The 16,095-nt window shown below is 41.2% G+C and overlaps 2 protein-coding genes across 8 annotated transcripts in view; one reads left to right on the forward strand and one right to left on the reverse strand.

The window, feature by feature from the left end:
- col17a1b (collagen, type XVII, alpha 1b) overlaps positions 1 to 12,783 on the forward strand; it is a 29,743-nt gene extending 16,960 nt beyond the window's left edge. For all 6 annotated transcript variants that reach the window (XM_083897607.1, XM_083897604.1, XM_083897606.1 and 3 more), the window contains 39 exons: positions 127 to 270; positions 1,021 to 1,797; positions 2,883 to 2,933; positions 3,027 to 3,116; positions 3,204 to 3,299; positions 3,389 to 3,433; positions 3,852 to 3,878; positions 4,019 to 4,063; positions 4,153 to 4,188; positions 4,281 to 4,316; positions 4,405 to 4,467; positions 4,805 to 4,840; positions 4,970 to 5,041; positions 5,168 to 5,194; positions 5,318 to 5,353; positions 5,462 to 5,497; positions 5,588 to 5,668; positions 5,762 to 5,797; positions 5,897 to 5,980; positions 6,449 to 6,523; positions 6,676 to 6,717; positions 7,321 to 7,380; positions 7,471 to 7,530; positions 7,622 to 7,648; positions 7,746 to 7,796; positions 8,376 to 8,462; positions 8,562 to 8,597; positions 8,685 to 8,792; positions 8,883 to 9,002; positions 9,120 to 9,242; positions 9,329 to 9,463; positions 9,559 to 9,678; positions 9,767 to 9,946; positions 10,045 to 10,185; positions 10,280 to 10,501; positions 10,644 to 10,808; positions 10,949 to 11,029; positions 11,343 to 11,426; positions 11,520 to 12,783. In XM_083897607.1, coding sequence (XP_083753733.1) covers positions 127 to 270; positions 1,021 to 1,797; positions 2,883 to 2,933; positions 3,027 to 3,116; positions 3,204 to 3,299; positions 3,389 to 3,433; positions 3,852 to 3,878; positions 4,019 to 4,063; positions 4,153 to 4,188; positions 4,281 to 4,316; positions 4,405 to 4,467; positions 4,805 to 4,840; positions 4,970 to 5,041; positions 5,168 to 5,194; positions 5,318 to 5,353; positions 5,462 to 5,497; positions 5,588 to 5,668; positions 5,762 to 5,797; positions 5,897 to 5,980; positions 6,449 to 6,523; positions 6,676 to 6,717; positions 7,321 to 7,380; positions 7,471 to 7,530; positions 7,622 to 7,648; positions 7,746 to 7,796; positions 8,376 to 8,462; positions 8,562 to 8,597; positions 8,685 to 8,792; positions 8,883 to 9,002; positions 9,120 to 9,242; positions 9,329 to 9,463; positions 9,559 to 9,678; positions 9,767 to 9,946; positions 10,045 to 10,185; positions 10,280 to 10,501; positions 10,644 to 10,808; positions 10,949 to 11,029; positions 11,343 to 11,426; positions 11,520 to 11,572 — 3,788 coding nt within the window. In that variant the 3' untranslated portion in view covers positions 11,573 to 12,783. The remainder of the gene's footprint in view (positions 1 to 126; positions 271 to 1,020; positions 1,798 to 2,882; positions 2,934 to 3,026; positions 3,117 to 3,203; positions 3,300 to 3,388; positions 3,434 to 3,851; positions 3,879 to 4,018; positions 4,064 to 4,152; positions 4,189 to 4,280; positions 4,317 to 4,404; positions 4,468 to 4,804; positions 4,841 to 4,969; positions 5,042 to 5,167; positions 5,195 to 5,317; positions 5,354 to 5,461; positions 5,498 to 5,587; positions 5,669 to 5,761; positions 5,798 to 5,896; positions 5,981 to 6,448; positions 6,524 to 6,675; positions 6,718 to 7,320; positions 7,381 to 7,470; positions 7,531 to 7,621; positions 7,649 to 7,745; positions 7,797 to 8,375; positions 8,463 to 8,561; positions 8,598 to 8,684; positions 8,793 to 8,882; positions 9,003 to 9,119; positions 9,243 to 9,328; positions 9,464 to 9,558; positions 9,679 to 9,766; positions 9,947 to 10,044; positions 10,186 to 10,279; positions 10,502 to 10,643; positions 10,809 to 10,948; positions 11,030 to 11,342; positions 11,427 to 11,519) is intronic.
- A 133-nt stretch (positions 12,784 to 12,916) lies between these two features.
- Positions 12,917 to 16,095, reverse strand: part of slka (STE20-like kinase a) — a 29,131-nt gene continuing 25,952 nt past the window's right edge. For both annotated transcript variants that reach the window (XM_083897611.1, XM_083897610.1), the window contains exon 19: positions 12,917 to 15,988. In XM_083897611.1, coding sequence (XP_083753737.1) covers positions 15,842 to 15,988 — 147 coding nt within the window. In that variant the 3' untranslated portion in view covers positions 12,917 to 15,841. The remainder of the gene's footprint in view (positions 15,989 to 16,095) is intronic.

Raw genomic sequence — 16,095 nt, forward strand, 5'->3', positions numbered from 1 at the left:
TGATCATTTATTGTCTTCCACTGCTGCTGTTTGTGCTGCTGTGTCAGTTTAACTCACCTCATGTCATCTTGTTTTTTTTTTTTTAGAAATCTCACGATGTTTTTTCTTCCCTCTCTTTGTCTGCAGAGATTCACAGAGACAGCGGCATCTTCGGAGGAGGAGGATTCTGCTGCTGCTCCGACGCCTGTTGCTCCTGGTGGAAATGGCTGCTGGGCCTTCTGCTCCTCTCCCTCCTCCTGCTGGGTCTCCTGTTCGGTCTCATCGCACTGGGTACGTTTCCTTAATGCAAAAAATATGAGATGTGAACATGTGTGAAAGTACGGCTACTCTCATATACAGTATTTCTGTCAGGATCAGGTAGTGACAGGAATCCTCTATTTGTTTGCAATCTGCAGTCTCACCACTAGATGTCACTTGTTTTTAGTCTAGTTTGTCCAGCTCTATGAGCAGTTTGGGGGTGAGTGTGATGACCACAGAAAGCTGCTGAATTTTCTCCTGTGATTAACCAGGATGTCATGTCGTGGGAGGGGAAAACATTGTCCATGATTTACAACTTGGACATCATTCTTCTTTTTTTTTTTATGTCAGCGTCGTCAGAGATTCCAGTGCGGTGAAACAGGGAGAAATCAAATAAATCTCATTCACGAGTCATTCTTGGAAATGTGGTGGCAGGGGAGTGACTCTATTTGAACCAATAAAAAGTGAGCTTCAGCTTTTACAGGCTAGTGAGCATTATTTCACTGTGCTGCTAAGAGCTGTGGGAGAGTAAATGCACTACTCTCCTGAGAGGTTTTTTTTGTGCACTCTCCTGCTTTCACAAAGTCGGTTTTGCACCATATTGTCAGTGGAGCAAAAAAATGTTGATATGGGTTATAATCCAGACCAAAAAGTGACCAAAACTAACCTTATTAAACTTGTACATGAACATGAATTCCCCCCTCAGGGATAATAAAGTATTTCTGATTCTGTCTCCTTATATCCAGTATGTTTTACAAATGCTGAATGTTCTCTTCTTCTCAGCTGAGGACATGAGGAAGCTGAAGAACCGAATGGCCACTCTGGAGGCCGAGTCTGTGGCTAATGCTCATACCAGTCGACTGTCTGGTTCCTCCACTAACATTCACCTTGGAGGTGGAGGTGCAGGAACTTCTTCTCACACTGACAACACAATCCTCCTGGGTGGTGGTACTGGAGGTTCAAGTTCTAGTTCCAGTACTAGAATCGGAATAGCTGGTGGAACTGCCGGTTCCTCGGGTGGCAGCTCCAATGAAATCGGTGTTGGAGGAACCTTGGGTGGAGCAGGTGGAGCAGGTGGAGCCAGTGGTACTGGTGTTGTCTCTGGTGCCGGTACTGGTGCTGGTGCTGTCGCTGGTGCCGGTACTGGTGTTGGTGCTGGTGCTGGTGCTGGTGCGGACTCTGGTGCCGGTGCTGGTGCTGTCTCTGGCGGTGGTGCTGGTGCTGTCTCTGGTGGCGGTACTGGTGTTTCCAGTGGTTCTAGCACCCGTATTTCCAGTGGCACCAGTGTTTCTAGTGGAACCAGAGTTTCCAGTGGCACCAGTGTATCCAGGGGTGGAGAAGCTGGCGCCGGGACTGGCTTTGCTGGTGGCGCCGGGACTGGCTTTGCTGGTGGCGCCAGTGGGACCGGTTACAATGGCGGCGGCGGCGGTAGTTCTGGTACCACCGCCGGTTTTGGTGGCAGCACCTTTGTGTTCAATGGAGGACAAATCGACGCTGCTACTCTTCAGCTGATGGTCCAGCACATGCTCAGATCTGAGATGCAGTCACAGACATTCAGAGGTACTACACACACACACACACACACACACACACACACAGGACATTACATTGAATTACAGTACATTAATTTCCTGGAGACTTACTATAACCTTAACCATAACTACTACTGGCCTAACCCTAACCTTAACATAACCATAATACAAAATGTCTCAACCTTAAATTGTAAAGATGGAACACTCACACATGGTTGTACAGCTGTTATATGAATTGTGCTATATAAATACACAGACTGACTGTTTGATAGTGACAACAGTCATAGAGAAACATGCTTAATCTTAACTCCAAACCTAGACCTAATTCTAACCCTGAAAAAATGCCAATTCTAACCATAAACCATAAAGTTTAAAGGTGTCATATGTAAGAATGTGCCCAAAAACGGTTACTACATTCAAATTCAAAATACCGAGGTCTTTTAGGTTTCCGTTTTCTGACGTAACTGGCAACCCGTGGTTGCTCGGCAGCTGAGACTCTACTGACTGCAATGATTGGTAGACGGCGGTAGGTGGCGCCACATGCCAAAACATGATTTCAAAACATAAACATGATTTGCAGTCTGCAAAAGATTTTTTTTAATGCAAATATTTAGGTTGTACTGTTGTTGTTGGTGAGTTCAGTTTGTTATATGAACATTATTCCTGAGTCTCTGTGACTTTATGGCCAGTTGCTTTAGATTTATTACATAATCCTAAAATCCGCCATTATAATGTATTTACTTTATTACTAAATCCCTTTTATGTATCAATTTACTCATCTATTTTATCTGTTTCTGTATTTACATTTATAATTTTCGGTATTTTAAGTATTTAGTCTCCGGTCTTTTCCCTTGTGGCTGTTGAGAGTTCCATGACGGCATTTCCTCACTTCACTTGTTTATTTCTTCTTTTCCTCATTTCTTCACGTCCCCATTACTCTTTTAATTACATAATACCAGCTAGGATGTTTTTGAGTTGTTTTCCTTGAACATGTTTTTATCCTGTGAAGCACTTTGAGTTACCTTGTACGAAAAGTGCTCTTAAGTCTGACTGATATAAGTTGTGAGGACCAGCAACAATCTTCACTAAACTGTTCTTTTTTTTCTGTCTCAGCTATTCTAGCGTCCTCAGTCCATACAGAGCGAGGTCTACCTGGACCCAAAGGTGAAATTATTCAAACATATTCAACCCATTTCATGTATTTGGCTGTTATTGATTCAGGTTTGACTGAATAAATGTGTGTTTCATTTGTCACAGGTGATCCCGGTTACCCTGGAACTCCGGGTCCTCCAGGAACGTTGGGACACGCAGGTCCTGAAGGTCCTAAAGGACAGAAAGGAAGCCATGGTACTGATTTGGTTCAAATAAAGCACATTAAACACAGTTTACGCTGTATTAAATGAGTATCTGTGTGTGTGTGATACGTCTCATCAGGTGACCATGGGCTGGAGGGGCCACCGGGTGTCAGAGGTCGGGAAGGTCTAGGGGGTCCTAGAGGCGAGCCAGGGCCTCAAGGCTTTGGACTTAAAGGTGACGACTCTCGCAAAATCACAGCAGTAACAGAGTTTAATTTGACTCAAAAGCAACGAGTCATGACAGGATGTCATGTGTTAATGCAGGAGCTCCTGGAGATCTTGGACCCGTCGGCCCGGCAGGAGCAAAAGGTGAGATCAAAGAACATATAATGACACAAAAACATCCAATTGTCTGCAAATAAGTGTTAGTACTCCACATGACACCAGGTGGCAGCACCGAGTCAGCGATTTCCCATTTTTCATCATGTATGAGCTGTGATTTAATATATCTACTAATTAATTTAACAAAAAATATAATTTATAAATATCAAGGCACTATATAATTTTATATACATATTAAAACATGTTTTATCAAAAGAATATATGCAAACAAAATCAAGAAAAATCAGGTTTCACTGTTGAATTTCAACAATTACATCAAATTATGTAGATGTTGTATATAAAATAACACATGAATATCTAGTTTTAGTTCCCCTTTAAAACTACACATTTTAGTGTGATTATTAGCATAAGTTATAATTTTTGGTCTACTTTATCTTCGCTCCAGGTGCAGCAGGAGTTCCCGGGGCCCCAGGTCAGTTACTCTCTATGTTGTCATCGATATGTTAATGAATATTATTTAATATATGTGACTAAAGCACCAACGGCAGAATAAAAAAATGACTATTATCAGTGCCTTGACTTCACCTCTGACCTTCTGCATGCGTCAACCAGGTTCTCAGGGATTCCGTGGCGAGGCAGGGCCACCCGGTCCTAAAGGTGAGTTACATCATCGACTCCGTTTGCCTTTTTCAACACAGTGAAAAACACAGTTAATTTACTTTAACGTTTGTCGTCTTAATCTGCAGGAGACAGAGGGCTTCCTGGATTTCAAGGACTTAAAGGTTCATTGGCACCTGATGTGTTTTGTTTCTTTAAAATATGATTTTTCATGTTTTTTTTTAATTAATATAGTTTAATTACTTGGTGATTTCAGGCGACACTGGTGACAAAGGTGTCAGAGGAATGCAAGGTGAGTGGGTTTGTCTTTGTTTGGCACGTTACATATTGTCATATTATAGACTATTTGAATCTTCTAATTCAACCATTAAATTTGTCAGGTGATCCTGGTTTACCTGGCCCGTCTGGATCGGCTGGAGAGAAAGGATCCAAAGGGTCAGCAGGTGAGTGAACAAGACCTACGACCTCAGACAATGAATTAAAAAATAAAAATAAACTTCACAACTCACTTAAATTTGAATATTTTCATGTTATTTCATATACTGTTACAAAAATGGCAATAAAATTTCTCTTGTCATGACCGATGTGGAGAATTGGATTGAAACTGTTTGAACGTTTCGAAACAAAGCTAAAGGCAATCAACAGATTTTTTTCAATGTGGCAATAATAAGATCTTCCACAAGGGGGCAGAAGAGGCAGAAGAAATACTCTGCCTCAGACACATCTACAATTCTTTCTGTATATGACACAATCATTTCCTTTCCCGCTTTTTGCTCTCAGGTCTTCCTGGACAAGATGGTACAAAAGGATCAAGAGGTAAATTATTGTAATATTATGTATTATAGTATTATTGTAGTATTACACTTGCTTAAAATTACCAAAAAAAACAATTATAATACCCAAATTATAATTTAATTCAATTCAATTTAATTTTACAATTTACAGGTGACCAAGGACCTTCTGGACCACCTGGACTACGAGGTCCTGCTGGGCCTCCAGGAGATGCTGGACTCTCAGGTAAAGTCAAACACTGATCTGTGTGAGCCACAAAATATTAGCTTTATTAACTCACTCATCAGTGGAGAATATGATGAAATGTGTTCGTAATACTCCATTTCAATTTCCATTTCATTTCCCCTGCAGGAGGACCTGGGCTTCAAGGACCACCAGGTTTGACAAACACTATATTTTTTGATGAATTATGTGGCGCAGCAGCTCTTACCAACATCTTAACTCACTTTATTTGAACTTTAATGCTCTCCAAAATAAACTGGACTTGTGTGTTTCCTTTAGGCATACCAGGAAATCCAGGACAACCTGGAGCCAGGGGTAAAGCTTTTAGCCTTGGCCTTAAAGACCTTCTGCAGCGTCAATGTTCTTGTGTTGTTTATAACATGTTTTATCTTACAAAGTACACGTCTCTCTGTTTATTTTAAGGTGAAACAGGTCCACCTGGAAGAATCATCAATGCAGGTAAAACTAAATGATAAGAATTGAATTTGAAAAGCCTTACAAGTTTGAACAAAATTCAAGGATATCTGATCTGTTACCTCTTATTTTCAGCTGGTTCCACCTCTATTGGCATCCCAGGACCACCTGGACCTTCTGGTCCTCCTGGTCCTGCAGGACCTCCTGGATTATCAGGTCTGAAACTCAGCAGAACATTTAAGGAAACACTGCTAATAATATGTTTGTCATTTATCATGATTTAATTATTCATTCTGTTGTGTTGCTCAGGTCCCATTGGTCCTGCTGGTCTACCTGGTCAGACTGGTACGTCTTAGTGCTTTTATTCTTCCACAAGAGTCTTTTTAGATTGAATATAATTGTCTGTTTGTAGTAGATGCTACATATCATTTGTCCTCACAACAGGGCCTAAAGGTGACAGGGGATTCCAGGGACAACCAGGCTTCACAGTGACAAGGACCGACAGTGTCAGTTCAACCAGAGCTGAGAGTAAGTACTGCTTTGATGATTTGCTTCATGTATTTTACAGCGTGAAGAAGTGAGAAATAACCTGCTGAATTTGTTGTGTAAAAAGATCTGCACTCAAAGCAGGAATATGTAAATATTATATAATATATAATACAATAATGCAATTTGTGGTGCAAAACTGTCGATTATCAAAATAGTTAGTTATTAATTAAATGAATTGTGGTCAATTAATGGTGGCTACTGTTGAGAAATATTAGTTTATTTGCTGACAGACTCCTTCCTAAACTTGGCCTCTAAGGCCTCATGTGTCGGCCCTACATACAGTACAGTTCATAATACCACAGTATCCTGTAACTGCAACTTGTGGCCACTAGTGGCAGCTGTTGAGTAAAGGCTCACAGTTTCAATTTATGATGAAATTGTCATTTGGTTAGACCATTGCAACAGACCAAATAACTGTTGAGATTATTGCTATTGTTTCTGTTTTAGGTCAGCTTGGTACTAGTAGTAGCCAATCTGGTATATCTGGCCCACCAGGTCCACCCGGGCCTCCTGGACGTCCAGGTAAATACGACACAACCTGTTGTGTTATCATAGAGACTATTCTTAATGAATGTGTATCATTTTTTAAATGCCATTGACACCTTCTGTGAAGTTTATTTTTAGAATTGTCCACTGACATTATTATTATAATTTTTTTTAAATGTTGTCTTTAGGAGATTCAAGGCAAGGACCTCCAGGACCTCCTGGGCCTCCAGGCAAGTACTTCACCTCATCTAATATACAGTGGAAACATGTCTTCAGGGCCAGTGTGTGAGAATACAACTGTCTGCAGAAGTCGTTCCAGATATTCTCAAGAGATTCTTCAGAGGAACCTTTATGGAATAACACAATGGCCCACAAAAGTTGTTTGGAACATTTTCTAGGAATTGTGCAGAGGGCCTGTATGTAAGAGCGCCAATGTAAGCAGAAGTTGTTCCAGACTCTCTAGATTCTCTAGATATTCTCCAGAAGGGATGTTTAGGAGAACACAGACCCACAAAGGTTGTTTGGAACATACTGTAGAAATTATCCAGAATGGCTGAACTTAGTTATCTGCAAAAGTCGTTCAGAATATTCTTTGGAGATTTTCTGGAGAGGCAGTATGTGAGAATGTAATCGTCTCCAGAAATCTCTTCGGACATTATCCAGAACTGCTGCCAATTTGGAATATTATCTCCATTAGAATTCCAACAACCATTTACCAACAACAACAATTTACTAATAGAAATCCTTTTTACTGTAGATTAACATGGAAAATCTGTGATTTCAGTGGGTTTAATCAATATCAACAGAAGAACTAACCCAAGTTTACTTTTCAGGATATGGAAGACCAGGACCTAAAGGAGAAAAAGGAGACGCAGGTTTTGCATCCAGCTCTGGTATGATCCATAATCCATAATCTAAACTTATGCTCTGTTTGGACTTTGCTCACACAAATGTAGAAACACAAAACTTTACTCCTCTTACAGGAACATATTACAGTGGACAACCAGGACCGCCTGGACCTGCTGGGCCTAAAGGATCAACAGGTACAATCAACATTTTTTTGCTCAATTTAACAAGATCTCGACTACTTTAGATGTATTAACATGTTATCATGACTCTTTGTCATTGTTTTAGGTACTCCTGGACCAAGGGGCTACCAAGGTAAGTTTCTTTGTCATTTTTGAACATTCCATTTGTTGTATTATCCTATTTTAACTGTTACAAAAGGGTTCAAATTGACTGCTCATTTGTGTCTCAGGTGAAGCAGGAGTGCCAGGTACCCCAGGAAGACCAGGAAGCTCAGAGAGAGGTTGGATACTTTTACAACAAACCTTTTCTCCAAACAAAAGAAAGCACTCACTCAACACAATGCAAACCTCCACCAGGTCCCCATCAGAACCTAAGCATATTATCAAAATCTGTTCCCAAAAGTCCATTGTGAAAGAATTATTGACATCTAGTGGTGAGACAGCAGTTTGCAACAAATGGAAGACTGCTCCACTCACCCCTCCCTTTCCCATGTGCTTTAGGGAACTACAGTAGTCTTTGCATCCCAAGAAGGATATAATTCTTCCTTGTTTGCACAGTAAGAATAATGGCAAATGGCAGATTTTTTATATACAAAACTTCCTTGGTGGAGGTAGTAATTACATGTTTGATACAGTCTCAAATGTTTATGATATGGACGGAGCTGGGTTAATAACCACTGTGCCACCGTGTCACACCACTGTTGGTGAGCGCTCTCGCAGCAACAAGGTGCTGGGTTTGTCTCCCGGTCTAGGACCTTTCTGTGTGGAGTTGCGACATGTTCTCCCTGTGTCTGTGTGGGTTTCTTCCGGGCCTTTTCTTTCCTAATGCAGGGTGTGCTTTATATATTTCCACCTTACAGTGTCGACTTATGCTGGGGGACATACAGTCACTGGACCAGCTGGTCCACCAGGGCCTCCTGGACGCCCAGGGCCACAAGGAATCAAAGGTAGACCAACCATCACAGCTTAGTGGTTTAATATTTGTACTTCAGAATGAATATTTTGTCCTCCGGATAACAACTTTCTTGTTATTTATTACATCCTAGGAGACTCTGGTACTCCAGGTATCCCTGGCTCTTCAGGTATAGAAAAATCATAATTGCTGTCCGTCTACTGTTTATTTCAGTGCATGGTGGTTTTCAGTTTTCTTACTGTTGTTTTCTTCTCAGGTGCCATTTCAGTCACGTCCGGCCCACCTGGCCCTCCTGGTCCTCCAGGCCAGCCGGGCTCTTTTGCTGCTTCTACCGAGATCCGCCAGTACATTACTGACTATCTAAGTAGGAATTGTTCTGAAGAAAGATCACTATGTCCCAGACTGTGAGGGGACAAAGCACATGTTATTAACATGTTTAATGTGTTCCACGTAGGCAGAAGCAGACAGACTGGTGTACCTGGACCTCCAGGTCCACCTGGGCCTCCTGGACATCCTGGAACCTTCTCAGGCTCCATAGAGGACATCTCTGCTCGCATTATTGCATACCTGCAAAGTAAGCATGTTCCTCCCCCCAGGACTCATAGAGTGATATTGACCAAATCATGGCATCCCTACTTATGAGGCTTGGTTATTAAAATAGAGCAAACTTTACCTGTGTTGTGCATTTTAGGATCAAGCTCAAGCTCAAGCTCAGGCCTTAGCATTGGTGTCCAGGGTCCTCCAGGTCCACCTGGACCTCCTGGACCTGCCTCCGGATTCCACACAGTCAATGATCTCATTGTCATGCTTCAGAGTAAGTACTACACATGCTTTTGCACATGAGAAGTGGGTTCAGACCGTGCAACGTGTTAAACCATGTCTCTGCTGTGATCCGTCTAGGGGACGATGTGAGGAGATATATGTCAGGATTGTCAGGACCACCAGGACCACCAGGGCCACCAGGGCCATCAGCTGGGCTTTCAAGCAGCTACACTATAGAGGAGGTAGCCATGTATGTCTTCAACATCATGACTGGTAGGCACAGCTTACATTAAGAGAAAAATAAATAACCCTGGAAAAAATGCCTGGACTTTATCAAACAATCCAACTGCATATATTGTCAATCTCAGACAGAGGGATTGCTAGAGGTCCACCTGGACCACCTGGGCTGCCTGGTACTCCTGGGACATCTGGTGCGGGAGGCTCTGGCTATAGCACAGTTTCAATTGACTACACTGCACTGGTGAAAAGTAAGATCATTTTATATCAACTCTGACTTTGTTCCATTTGTGTAATGAAAATGCCTGCTCATCATTGTATCCTCATTGGTTTTCCCAGATTCAGACTTCCGCTCGTGGATCAGGTCTGCCGTGCAACAAGGTCCCCCTGGTTCTCCAGGTATTCCAGGCCAACCTGGTCCTCCTGGCCCTCAGGGGCCTCCTGGAGTCTCCACTGCCACTGTGCTTGGGGCAGGAAGTCGTGGCTATAGCTTGGAGGACATCCAACGTTACCTGCAGGGTGAGTCATTCATGAAGATTGTCTTTTCCATTTCCTCATCGTACTGCACACTTGAAAAAGCATGAAAAAACATTAATTTTGACATCCATCTGTCTCAGGTTCTGGTTTCAGAGGACTTCAGGGTCCCCCTGGTCCTGCAGGTCCACAGGGTCCACCAGGCAGTTACACTGGCTCAGTTTCCTACACTGGAAACTTCCCCAGAGAGAGCATCCGCGCTGAGGTTCAGGAGTATCTGACCAGTAAGCTTCTGAAACAAACAAGAGCCACTTTAAACCTTCATAACACTGCTTTTGCAGATGTGTTCAGATGTCACAACTGGCCTTTATTTTTCAGGCGACAACGTCCGTCGTTACATCACTGGACAGCCAGGACCTCAAGGACCTAGGGGTCCGAAAGGAGAGCGCGGAGACCCAGGTCACATCCAAGGTTACGTTCAGAGCCAGAGCTTTGTTCATGGGGACTCCCAACGCAGCTCTGATCAAAGAGAGATCAGCAGGATCACTGAGACCATGGACTACTCCAACGTCGCTCTGAAAGTTACAGACTACATCAAGAGTGAGTCATTTATAGCTGATGAGCTTATAGATTCTACTTCTATGATTGTTATTTGTCTTACTTCTATTTATATTCTACAGATTTGGGGTTTGGGTGCAGTTATCTTGATTTTGTCTCTTTGTTTTCTAAAACCCCTTGACAGGTCAAGGCCTGTTGCAAGGGTATCTGGTTGAGGGCCCCTCGAAAACAAACGTGAGAGCAATTCAGGGCCCTCCTGGTCCACCCGGCCCTCCTGGACCACCTGGTTTCAGTCGTGTCATCGGGTCCTACGGCAACGTCACAGCTGACCTCATGGAGTTCTTCAGAAGTGAGAATATAGAGTTATATAATTTTCCACATATTACATCAGGTTCAATCTTACAGCACTGGAAAACAATCCAGACTTTAGAGTCCCCTGGAAAATGTTGCCTCACTATGACTCAATCTGTGCTTCTGCTTTTTGTGCAGCCCATGGCACCATCCCAGGCCCTCCAGGCGGCCTCGGACCAAAGGGAGAAAGAGGTTATCCAGGACCGAGAGGCGATAAGGGTATGTTTAAAAACCACCGACTGTCCAGAGTAGTGTTCTAAGCCTGGGACACAGTTGTCAGGTGTTGGGTGCTGTGAGCATTGCTTGAATTGGCATTGCCATCCAACGATTAGAGAAATGATTTGTGACTGTATACGCACCATTTGGACATAGACAAAACTGCTGGTAAAGACGTTGACTATGGTCCGCACAAGCGAAAACGCGAAGCCACGAAAGTGCCATCGGTCCACAGTCAGAGTGATTTGTCCCAGGACTTTGTGAAATGACTGAACCAAGCAGGCTAGTCTGATTCTAAATTTGTGTGCATCTACAGGAGATCCTGGACAGCCAGGTCTACCAGGACTACCAGGGTCATACACTATCCAGATTCCGCATAGAGTGCAGAAGCGGGACACAGGTAAAAAAAAAAATCATCTACATGTGGCTGCTTCGCATTAACACAAATGTAACATTCATCAAACTCATGTTTTTTTTCTTCCCCACACCACAGGCAATATAAAGGCTGGTCGTCGTCTGCATCGCCGTCAGGCCGGCAGTGGCTAAGTGCCTTACATACTACTGGATGATGTCACATTTCATTTCCATTAAACTTTACTATTTTTTTTTTTTTAGGTCTTTAACTGTAGCAATGCAAGTAGTCAAAAACGCTCGTCTGTAGAAATGTCACAAAGACAATAAAAGTGGCCAAAAAATGCATCAGTCTTTTTTAAAAGTCCAGCAGAGGTAGAGGGAAGGGTTTAGCTGCCGGTCAGTATTAATGCAAAACAGGCTTTTTTGTTGTTGTATAAAGTTTACTTTGTGTAGCTATAAGCTTGCATTCAAACACTTTTGCTGGGGTGGGGCGGGGGGCCAGCTCTGTTTAAAAGAGTACTTGTTTTCAAAGGTCCAGTGTGTAAGAATTAGTGTCATCAAATGGTGAAACTGCAGATTGATCGGTCCACCTCTCTCTTTCTCAAGTACACCAAGAACTATGGTGGCCTTAAAATACCAGAAAGGATGTTATTCTTCTTTGTAAGCTTCAAACTGCAAAAACAAGATGCCTTTTTTTATTTTAAAATTATTATACATTGATAAAAACACACTTATGGCTAATATATTCCATTAATTTCTGCCAAATAAACTTGCCCAAATGTTACACACTGGACTTTTAAGTGGAAAGTAGCATTTGCGCCTATTTGAACTGAATGTTTTCCACTGCTTGTGCGAGTTCAGCGTCTGGTGTATTTTTTTTTTTGAACATTAGCATTGTGTTTATTGTCTTTTTTCGAGGATTATATTGTACTGAGGACTATATTCTGTAAGTGTTATAGATGATGTATCAAGGTAAACAAATTAAAATATTTTTCTTATTATCCGCATAAGTCAAACCAAACCTCCCGTCTTTAAGACCCCAGGAAGTCTCCACCGCATCACACACATCAACAACAAAACAATATTTTTCTCTTTTTTTACTTTATAAAAAACAATACAACATCATCAGAAGTGGGCACAGTCCCAGTTTGAGTGAAGGCCATTTGTGCAACACAGGTGGGGTTGGGATTTTGGTTGATGTACTTGAATGGTTTGTTGAAATAAATACAAATGAATAATTGTAGACATGGTTTTAAGACAGGGACTCGTAACTCACTTAGCAATGACTGATTTTTGTACAAGTGTTGAAAGGATTAAATTATAAAATGTTACCACACTATGTTTTACATGATTGAACCTATTGAGATTTGATCAATTTATGCGAATAAATCTATTTTTTTGGACTTGTGAGTCTTCATATTTGATCTCAAAAGGTATTTCAAGACAGACATCTGATGGATAAACAGTCAATATTTTATTTACAATTAACATTTTTTTGAATACATTTATTCTGACATCAAAAATGTATATACTAAGAATATCCATTGTGGTAGAGTGACAATTTAACGACACATTAAAATGCTGTAACTTAACAAAATAAAAAAATATCTGAAATCTATGGGGCGTATGGTGTAATTCACAATTGGAAAAAGTCTCCAATAACCTCCGTTAAAAATCCAGCATTCGTGACAAAAACACTTCATCAACGTTGACGTCTGCGTGCGTTGATCATTGGTTACAACGCGCGCGCGAACGTGACGCAGTGGCAAAAGTAAACTAAATCAGCTTAATCTTTATCTCCTTTTGTGGACCATCAATACTTTGCACGTAAAATACAGCGAGAAACATTTGCTCTCATACAAATACAGCACTTCCATACAACTCTGGTCTCACTGTAAATCGTAAATTACAGCGCCAATAACTCAGAACCAGGAGGTCAGGAAACTAGATATGGTCATAAAATATTAAGGGCAAAGTTGAAAAACAAAATAAAATTAATTTATTATTATTTCTTTTAAAACGCAGGTAGAGTTTGAATAGGCTTAGGTGAGACAAAGAGGACTAACTGTCATAAACGGACAGTTCACTACTGCATAGCTTTAGCTCTTGTGGCTAACCAGTGCAAATCAACAGCTTTACATTCCTTTGGAATCCATTTGCGTTCACACACCTCACAACTAGACATGGGTATCATCAGGACGTTATCAATGATACTTCTAATCAATAATGATACTCTCATTCTCTCATGGATTTCGTTAATTTGGTGCCGAGGACACAGAAATTAAGAATGTACGTCTTACCTCGCCATGAGACGGCAGCATTTTCTATCTAAGCTAATGGGCCTCCACTCTAGCATAGGGCTTAATTCTTTATTAATTTAAAATGACGCCATTAGCAGCAAAGTTAGCTTTGCCAAGTTCTAGCCTTGCTAACGGCTAGCCCTGTTGAGTACTAGCTTTGTTCAGTGCTATTTTTGCCGAGACCCAGCTCTGGTATTCACTACCTTGCTAAATGCTAGCATTGCTAAACGCTAGCTTTGCCAAACAACATCTCTGCTAAACGCTATTGTTGCTAAAGCAGTCAAATATGCCGCACTACATCACATTGATGGTGTGTTGTGCTAGTGAATGTCGGGCTACTCTATTTACTTGCAACTTACTATTTACTTGAAGTTGTTTTGGCAAAAATATAGCCCAAAAGCGCGGTTCAGCTATAAAACCGAGGTGTGGAAGTGGGGAAATGTGCTAGCATTTTCTGATATCTGTCCATTAGATAGAAACGTTTGAATCAACGTTAACATAAATATTGATAATAAGTATTGTTTGTCCAGACATTAATTGATTCTTCTTTTCTGTAGTTTTGTTTTGATACCCATTCTTACACAACACTGCTCAGAATAACTCAGAGGGTTATGAGTAAATAACAAAATTAAACACTTCACCTCTGCGTATAACTAAACAGATTTGTGTTTGGAGTTCAGCACTGAAGTGAAAGGTGCTAAAGCAATACTTGTATTTCTCATTCACTCGTCTCTGGAGACTGTAAAACCGTCACAGTGAGCACAGGATCTGATTTAACTTCATATGGAGGGTCACGGACATGTAACGATTCACTCACGGTGACGACAAACAACATTTCCTCTTTTCGTTTTTAACTCTTTATGACTCAAAACATGGCGCTTCTTTTGTTTTTCTGACTCATGGCAACAGACAGACAAAGTTCGACGACACAGTGAGGAAACGGCTCGACCTCGCAAAAACTTCCGGGTTGTTTTTAAATCACCAGCTAATATGAAATCATGAAAGTTATCTCCATTGTGTGATTATTATTATGGGTGTTAATACTAAGCTGTTATTTAGGTGCACCAAATCCACATCCATACTACTGTGTTTTCATTTAAAAACAGGGTTCCCCACACCTTAGTTGACATCAAATTCAAGGATTTTTTAAGGGCTTTCCCGGACTCTTTCCTGAGTTCAAGATTATTTATCTAAATGTCAACTTAACTTCTTAACTGACTTGACTTTTTTTTTTTTCAAATTCACAAACTTAAGGATTTCAAGTACCCGTTGGAACCCTGTTAAAAACAATCTGTGTCCATACCCTTACACAGACATTGAAAGCAAGTGTTTTGATGGTTGTTTTTGTTCACAAGAACCCATGATATGATATTAATCACTAAATGATGTTAATAACGACTAATCGATTACTTCAAAACTGATTAATTTTATTTCGTAGTTAGGATAATGATGAAAACAAGTGTTAGTTGTAGCTCTAAATGTGAGAAACTGTGTCATAATTTCGAAACTTGCTGCTCGTCTACACAAGAAAGGCAGATACTTAATTCATCCAGAGGTAAATTTGATCTCTATCCATCTAAACTAAAAATGCAGCAGTGTTTTTAAACTCTAACTCTGAAACGATGGGGTAACGCCAGGCTCAGGATTTATGTAATTTAAGTTGAAAACAGATTAGTATGGATTTGGCCTAACCCTAACCTATTTTCAGTGGACGTTGTAAAAACAGAGGAGTGCCTGGATGCAGAAAAGTAAGAATATAATATATGAGGCACTGGAGATGGTTCATACAGTAGCAGGCTGTGCTTACAGTCATAAGTGATAGTAGTAGCACTGACTCTTGCTACTAAACGCAGACTTTTACAACATTTTCCAACATGCTCAAAAAAGTGCATATTATCCAGCGGGACAATTTCTCTGAACAAACCGAGAGAAATTAATTAAGTGCGAGTGTAGGCACGTCATGCTTGCTCACTCTGGTGGAGTCAAAGAAGTAAAGACCATTTTATTATTATTATTATCATTATTATTATTATTATTATTTTTTTTAAACGCAAAGCAAGTTGGAGAAATGGCGTTGATCCACCAGGAAAAAGTCTGTGAACGCAGCCGAGTTTGACCGAGCAGATTTGAATTTAACAGCACAGACGTGACGGACGTGAGGCTATAAGCCAGCGTTGTTCAGGTTTGGTATGGGATAAAATTTGGACACTCGACTCTGGGTGGTGGGGTTAAGGCATTCAGATTCACCACTCATCTTGAAGAAGACCTCCTGCTCCTGGAGCTTCCGCATGAACTCCTCCTCTAACGCCTGCAGGGGGCGGCAAATACAAACAAACTGGTCAAACACACACTGAAGGTTACATGATTAAAAAAAAAAAAAAACATCCTCTGAGCTGCAGGAGCTCAAATCTGACA

This window comes from Microchirus variegatus (assembly GCF_963457635.1).
Source record: "Microchirus variegatus genome assembly, chromosome: 11".
NCBI classification, from domain to species: domain Eukaryota; kingdom Metazoa; phylum Chordata; class Actinopteri; order Pleuronectiformes; family Soleidae; genus Microchirus; species Microchirus variegatus.